Genomic DNA, 7,244 nt, shown 5'->3' with positions numbered 1-7,244 from the left:
AAGGCATCCAGAAGCTCAACCCTGACCTGCGCCTGGTCTTAATGAGCGCCACAGGAGACAATCAGCGGTTCTCGCATTACTTTGGGGATTGCCCTGTGGTCAAGGTGCCAGGTTTCATGTACCCAGTGAAGGAGTACTATCTGGAGGAGATCTTGGCCAAGCTGGGCCGGCACCGACACCGGCACTACGAGATCAAGGTGGGTATGCGGCATGGTGGTGAAGCTGTTTGCTTTGGATGAGCCACTGACTTCTGGCATATCAGCAGGGGAGAGTTTGGGCCTGGAACTGGTCCCTCTTCCCTGTGGTTGCTGAACGGTGTTTGCTTAGCTTGAATTCCACGTCAACTCCCGTGAGGTAAAGTCAGCTTAGTAGAATCCCAGAGTGTTTTGATTAAATTATGGGTAATGATGACTTCAGATTTGGGTCTAAGTTACTTTTGTCCCTCTTGAACGTGAAGTTTGTTTATGTTTGAGTAAGCTAACAGCTCATTATACTTGCGTATGTATATACATAGATGCAGGCTTCCATGTTTGCGTACTCTGTGCGAGCCTGGTCCAGGACTAGGATGGCTATGGCTTGCAGCAGTCTGTTACCTAAGCGCTCGCTGTCCTGCGTGACAGAATTCCCCAACTGTTGCTTTTTGCACCTAGTCTCGCTGTTCCTCTGGAAAATGCTCTCCAGACTTGTGCTCTTTGCTGTGAGTAATCTTACTGCAGTTGTGGGTCATGGAGTCACAGAATCCTTGAGGTTGGCCGGGACCTCCAGACATTTTCTAGTCCAGCAGGCTGGACTAGAAGCTGTCAGCCCGTTTCGCCAGCCTGTAGAGGTCCCTCCCTATGGCTGAGCAACCATCTGGTGTATCAGCCACTTCTCCCAGTTTTGTATTGTCAGCAAACTTGCTGAGGGTGCCCCGTTGCCTTCAGGGCAATCTTCCTCTTTCTGTTGTGGCTGGGATTCTTACCTGCGCTTTTTAAGCTGGCCTGATAGGTTTGTTCCAAATTACGGAGAGATACAAAAGCTGCTGCTGTGTGCCTGGTGGATTTGAAGTCCCAGCTGCATAGGGCACAGTTTTGTCCCCAAAAATGTCATGTGAATTCTTGTTACTTGTTAGGTGCTGTTCAGTAGAGGTACGCAAATCTCTGTTAGCTTCCGAGTGTGGAGAATGGGAAAGGGACTGTGTATCCTCGCTGCACAGCAGAGGAAACTGGCAGCAGTTGTGACCAGAGCAGGTTCCAGATGGAGCCCAAACCAAGCTCCTGAGGTTCCTGGCTCCTCGTCCTGGGCAGGCCGTCCAAGTACAGGCATTTGCTCTCTCCAGAAGGTGCTCTGGGAGGCTGTGTACCTTTCTGCTGTCTGCTAGATTGCCGCTAATTTATCTGCGTGTGTCCTCCTGTTTTATCCAGCAATCAGATGATGAATGTGTCCTTGATCTTGATCTGATCACCGACCTTGTACTCCAGATCGATGCCCACGGAGAACCGGGTAGGTTCTGCCTTGCCCCCTTGCTCTTTGCTTTTGCTGGGGGGAAAACCGTGAACCCTGCAGAGCCCAGACCCTTTGCAGAGAAAACGTGGTGCTGAGCTGACTTCTGCAGGGCCACCCTGGATTCCATTCGAACTGAGTGGTCTCGAGCGGTGTGGCATGAGCTAATTCTGAGCCTTTGGCTAAGGCAACATCTGAGTCCTCGGTGTCTCAGTCTCGGTGTCCTGAGATACAGCTGTTCCTGGGGTGAAGGGCAAGGCTTGTCTGTGCTCCAGCATTTACAACTTTGTGCTGCACAAATTATTTTTCTGTATTGGAGACCTGTCCCTGTTAAATCTTTGCCTGGGAGGTGTTGTTTTTGTGAAAAAAGTCAGACAACTTCCAAGAGTTCGAAGTGTTTCAAAGCTTGTAGAAGGTATTCGCTCTCAGAATACAGGTGGCCTGGTTTCTTTCTGGCTTTAAAACCTTGCCCTAACGAGCTCACAGAAGCAGACACAGCATAGCAGGTACACAGTCTAGACGAATGTTCCCCTGGGTCTGACTTCCCATAATGGCTGTATCTGTCACCATAAGTGCGATGCAGGTTTCCTTAGCGATCAGCTGGCAGGGGGCATCACAGACCTGCCTTTCTTTGGGTTTCTTAGGCTAAAGGTTGCTGTGGTCTTGGGGAAATAACGGGTGTCCCTTCTGTGCAGCAGAAGTGGTTTCAGTTGGGGAAAAGTGCTTGGATTTCTAGGTTGCTTGTTCTTAACTCTTGCTCTATTCCTTCAGGTGGGATCCTCTGCTTCCTCCCTGGCTGGCAAGAAATCAAAGGAGTGCAGCAGCGCCTGCTAGAGATGCTCGGATCTCAGAACAGCCGGTACCTCGTCTTACCAGGTGAGATGGCAGCGCCAGACCTTTTCTCCCCAGGATTCGGGAGAGCAGACGGGCCAATTGACTTGATGAGCCCCTTCAGCTGTTGCGCTCTGATAGAGAGCGAGCTCATATGCTCTGATGTACGTACCTGTCATGTAATTGTGCACGTTAAGCACGAATAACTCCTCCTAGAAGAGGCCATCCAAACCTGTATGTGATCAAAGAAACCGGCTTCCTGTTTGCCTCCAGCAATTCAGAACTGGGCAAGGAGGAAACTGCTAAATTCTGTGTTGCTGTAGCTGCGTGCTGAGCCTACCTAGAAAAGATCTTCAAGCCCTGTTCTGGGGGATGGAGATGTACTCTGTAGTTCAGCTTTGATTAGTGAATGTAACATCTCTGTCCTGGGAGGGAAACTTGTAGCAAAAGCTGGTATTACTCTGCAAGGCTGCAAGATTTGGGGGGTTGGCTTGTTTGGTTTTTGGTTTGGTTTGTTTTTTAATGGTCCTCCCTCTTCAGTGTCAAACAAGGCCAGCCAAGAGCACAACTTGGAGCCGCTCAGTTGCTAATAAATGCAGGTGGTGTTGGGTGAAAACTGCATGTTCTTGTGCTCCTCTGCTGTTCTGTGCGGTTGCGAATTTCTCCGCATCACTGATCTGTAATAGGGCAAATATGTGATACAGAAGAGTTTTTTGACCATTTTTGACCAAGTGAAGCCAAGTGACAATGAGGATACCCCATTCCCCTGCCCCATAGGTCTTCTGAAAAGGGGGAGCTGCAGGACTGGACTGTGGGAGGGAGTGGGACTTCTGTTTGGGGTGCAGGGATATTCTGGGGGTGCCATGCTCCTCTCTGGGATGGGAGGTGATCAGAGCTCCTGCTGATGTTGAGCCATAGGTTGAAGCAACTGAAATGAGGCCTTCCCTAACGATGTGTGGAAGGTTTTTCCTGGTGTCTGGTTGGCAGGAAACTACTGACAGTGACCGTTGGTATTACAAGTGGTGTCCCCATCCCTGTCCCCCACTTCTGGAAGCAGGAGGTGATGCTACAAGAGGGCTAAGAATCTCTGCCCACCCTGGCCTTGGACTGCAAAGCAGCTCAGCAGGGCAGGACTGACTGGTTTTTATCTCCTAGTGCACTCCAACATCCCCATGATGGACCAGCAAAACATCTTCCAGCGGCCTCCACCTGGCGTCAGGAAGATCGTCCTGGCCACCAACATCGCCGAGACCTCCATCACCATCAATGACATCGTCCACGTGGTGGACAGCGGCACGCATAAGGAGGAACGCTACGATCTAAAGACCAAGGTACTGATGCCTTCTCGCCTCTGAGTGCTTTTGGGACATACGGGAGCTAATGGATGGTTTCAGAGCAGCACTTGAGATGCCATTAATTGGATGATTGACCTGCTTCCCGTTTGGCCCTTGGGGCACTGGCACCGTGTCCCTGTCTGGGGACAGAGTGTTTGACTCATCGTCCAGAGAGTGTTTTTGCCTTTACCAAAGCTGCCTGCCAGGCTCCGCACTGACCTCTGCTGAACAGGCAAAAGTCTTCAAAGAAACCTAAGGCAAATCCTGCTCCCTTCCCATCTCTCTGTTACAGTCTGACATCTGTACCTTTTCCATTTGCTTTCTGTCTTTTGCTATGATTTCATTGTAAGCTGCTCGTTTGAAGCTATCTTGACCCCAGTGCCTTAGCTTGTTAGTCAGCTTTAAGGGGGAGGGGATTACACTGTTTTTAAATCGTGTTTCTGGTGGTGTTGGGCCCTGTGAAGGCTCTCGTGCATACGCTTCTGTAACAACACGAAGGCAACGGTGCCAGTGTTGCTGTCGGAAGAAGGGATTCTGGCTGCTGCCCCTTCCCCTCCCTGTGCTAGAGCATCTTCCGGGGCCAGGTGGCGATTCACACCTTGGAACAGTTCTCGTTTAAGAACAACCCTTTTATATTTGCCTGGTTTTAACCCAGTTCACCTCACGATGCAGCCCCTGCCCATGCTAGCACACAGCAGGACTGGCGTGGGGGCAGTGGGGCTTCCCTGGCAGCTCCTGGCAGGGCAGCAGTGAGCCCCTGGGGAGCGCGGTGGTGTGGAGCCAAGGCAGGTGTCCAGCAGATGGCATCAGGGCCTCATCCATGCACCGAGCGGCTCAGGCCTTCACGCTGCTGCTTGCTAGACACCAGCGTTGGCGAGATGCAGGAGAGTGGGAAAGGCTTCCCTTGCCCCTTGGTGGGATGGTTGATCAGTCGTGAGGAGTTTCCGAGGTCCGTGGGCTGGACGGAAGGCTGCGTTTAAACAGGACAGAGAGCCACGAGAGCATTCGTGCCTAATCGTTCTTCTCCTAGGTGTCCTGCCTGGAAACGGTGTGGGTGTCCAAGTCAAACGTGGTGCAGAGGCGAGGGCGTGCTGGCCGCTGTCAGTCGGGATTTGCCTATCACCTCTTCCCTCGCAGCCGCCTGGACAAGATGCCAACTTACCAGGTTCCAGAGATCCTACGCACCCCACTGGAGAACCTGGTGGTTCAGGCCAAGATCCACATGCCGGAGAAAACGGTAAGCACAGGACACGCCTGCAAGGCTGCAGCCGACTGAACCAGCAGGATGCGGCCGGCCTGGCGCCAGTTCTAGGGGCGTGCTTTGACCGCAAACATGAGTAGGAAAAAGCCAAGATGCTGATGACTTTAGTTCTTGCTTTCCTAAATGCAGTGCTAGGGAAGTTAAGGCAAATGTATAGATTACTTAGATTACAGAGTGTATCTAAAAGACTCTGGAAGAATAGAGAGGGCTGAGCTCATAACCCTGTAGGCAAACAGAGGGAACCATGTTGCAGCCTGGGGCCGGGCAGTGGGCTCCCCAGGGCTCTCCCACACTCCTGTATGGGAAACATGCCTTTTTTTTTTTTCTTTTCCCTTCCCCCCTGCTGTGTTGCAGGCAGTTGAATTTCTCTCCAAGGCTCTGGACAGCCCTGACATCAAAGCTGTGGATGAAGCAGTGATCTTGCTGCAGGAGATTGGTGAGTTAACGAGCTGTGTCCTGGTGTGGGTGTGATGGAAACACGTTTGCTGTCTAAACATGGGAGGTGGGAGTTGGCACAGGATCCTGTGGGACAGACTGGGCAGGATTGTCCCTAGGTAGGAATGGCAGCTGATAAGGACCTCCCAAAGCACACATGTTGCAGTGCTATTTTATTTCCCACGCTGCTTTGCTCAAGAAACAGGGAGAACTTCCCATGGTATAAAAAAAAAAAAAAAGAAAAAAGGGGTGTGGGGGTGGGCAGAGAAAGATGGAACGTTGTGATCTGGAGTCCATAGCTGGGGCCTCATGGATTGTCAGCTGGCTGGTACAGCCTTTTCTCTGGCCGCAGGTCGGTTAGACCTGGGGGGTTCTGGGTGCTTACTGCAGGCTGTGCCTCTTCTGGAGGTTACACCGAATCTTCCAAGCCCAGGAGGTGGGTTCTGGCAGCTCCCCGAAGCCGCTGGCCACCACTTTGGCCCCACTTGGAGCTGATGGCTGTGCCCTCGCGGGCGGCTCTGTTGCAGGCGTGCTGGACCAGCGAGAAGCCCTCACCACTTTGGGCAAACGCCTTGCCCAGATCTCCACAGATCCTCGGCTGGCAAAGGCCATCGTCTTGGCATCCATCTACCGTTGCCTCCACCCTCTGCTCGTCATCGTTTCCTGCCTCACCCGAGACCCCTTCAGCAGCAGCCTGCAAAACCGTGCGGAGGTGGACAAGGTGAGGAGCCCTTCCTAGAGGAAGGTAGAAAGGCAGGGAAGGGGCTGCCGCTTGGCTGACATGTGTGTCTGTCTCCCAGGCCAAGGCTGTTCTGAGCCGGGAGAGTGGGAGCGATCACCTGGCGTTTGTCAGAGCTGTGGCAGGCTGGGAGGAGGTGCTGCGACGCAGAGACAGTCGTGCCAGGGATAACTACCTGCAGGACTATTACCTGTACGGCCCCAGCCTTCGCTTCATCAATGGTGAGTCCCAGGGGGCTGCTTCTCTGTCCCCTGAAAAGGCTGAAGCGCTGGTGAAGAACATGGTGCAGAACTGGGGTGGGCTGGGCAGGTGCCTGCTGGACTGGGCGCAGGTTCTGGCTTTGGCACTTGCGAGTGACAGGGAGGCCACAGGCAGGACAAATCTCCTGTCCTAGCGCTGAGGCTGAGCCTCCAAGGCCAGAGCTGGTGCTGCCCTGCTGAGCTTATTTCATTCAAGTGAAGGAGAGGGTGAATCTCATTCCCTGGGGCTGTCTCCTCCCCATAGGCCTTGTCAAGCAGTTCTCCGAGAACCTCTACGAAGCCTTCCTGGTGTCATCCCCATCTGACTGTACCATGCCCTCGTCCGTATGTAACCAGTACAGTGAAGAGGAAGAACTCGTCAAGGGAGTCCTCATGGCTGGGCTCTACCCCAACCTCATCCAGGTACTGGCTCCCCGCTCTGCCATCACTCTCCTGGGCTTGCTGGTCGCTGCGGGTAGCACAGGGAAGCGTGGAGGTGCCAGAAACACTTGCGCTCTCTTGGGAGCGTGTGTCCTAGGCAGGCTGTCTGCTTGTGCTTCTGCGTGCTGCTCCAGTGCTGTCCCTGGATCCCTCCTCGTGAGGAGTGCCCCCCCTGCAGCCTGCAAAGGTCTGTGCTTGCGTTCTTGTAGCTTGGTCTGGGAGCCATCAAGGTGACAACATCTTCCTCCTGTTTGGTGCCCCTTGTGTGGCATTTGGTGACTGCCAGGTCTGGTCACAGAGTCACAGAATGACAGAATGGCAAGGGTTGGAAGGGCCCTCGGGAGCTCACCCAGTCCCACCCCCCTGCTAAAGCAGGTTCTCCTAGAGCAGGGGGCACAGGACTTCATCCAGGCGGGCTTTGAATATCTCCAGAGAAGGAGACTCCACAGCCCCCCTGGACAGCCTGGGCCAGCGCTCGGGCA

At 53.4% G+C, this 7,244-nt stretch overlaps 1 protein-coding gene across 1 annotated transcript in view; it reads left to right on the top strand.

Moving 5' to 3' along the window:
* The window catches only part of DHX30 (DExH-box helicase 30), a 32,919-nt gene that overhangs the window by 22,459 nt on the left and 3,216 nt on the right, over positions 1-7,244 (top strand). Inside the window, 9 exon segments of the mRNA XM_035889474.1 lie at positions 1-197; positions 1,404-1,482; positions 2,254-2,358; positions 3,469-3,644; positions 4,678-4,884; positions 5,263-5,344; positions 5,871-6,064; positions 6,144-6,303; positions 6,587-6,744. The exon segment at positions 1-197 is cut by the window's left edge and continues 1 nt beyond it. Of these exon segments, the coding sequence (XP_035745367.1) occupies positions 1-197; positions 1,404-1,482; positions 2,254-2,358; positions 3,469-3,644; positions 4,678-4,884; positions 5,263-5,344; positions 5,871-6,064; positions 6,144-6,303; positions 6,587-6,744 (1,358 nt within the window).

The sequence above is a fragment of the Egretta garzetta genome, unplaced genomic scaffold (assembly GCF_000687185.1).
Source record: "Egretta garzetta isolate BGI_Z169 unplaced genomic scaffold, ASM68718v1 scaffold912, whole genome shotgun sequence".
Taxonomy (NCBI): domain Eukaryota; kingdom Metazoa; phylum Chordata; class Aves; order Pelecaniformes; family Ardeidae; genus Egretta; species Egretta garzetta.
Note: the sequence above shows the minus strand (reverse complement) of the source record. Positions and strands in the feature narration are given on the sequence as shown.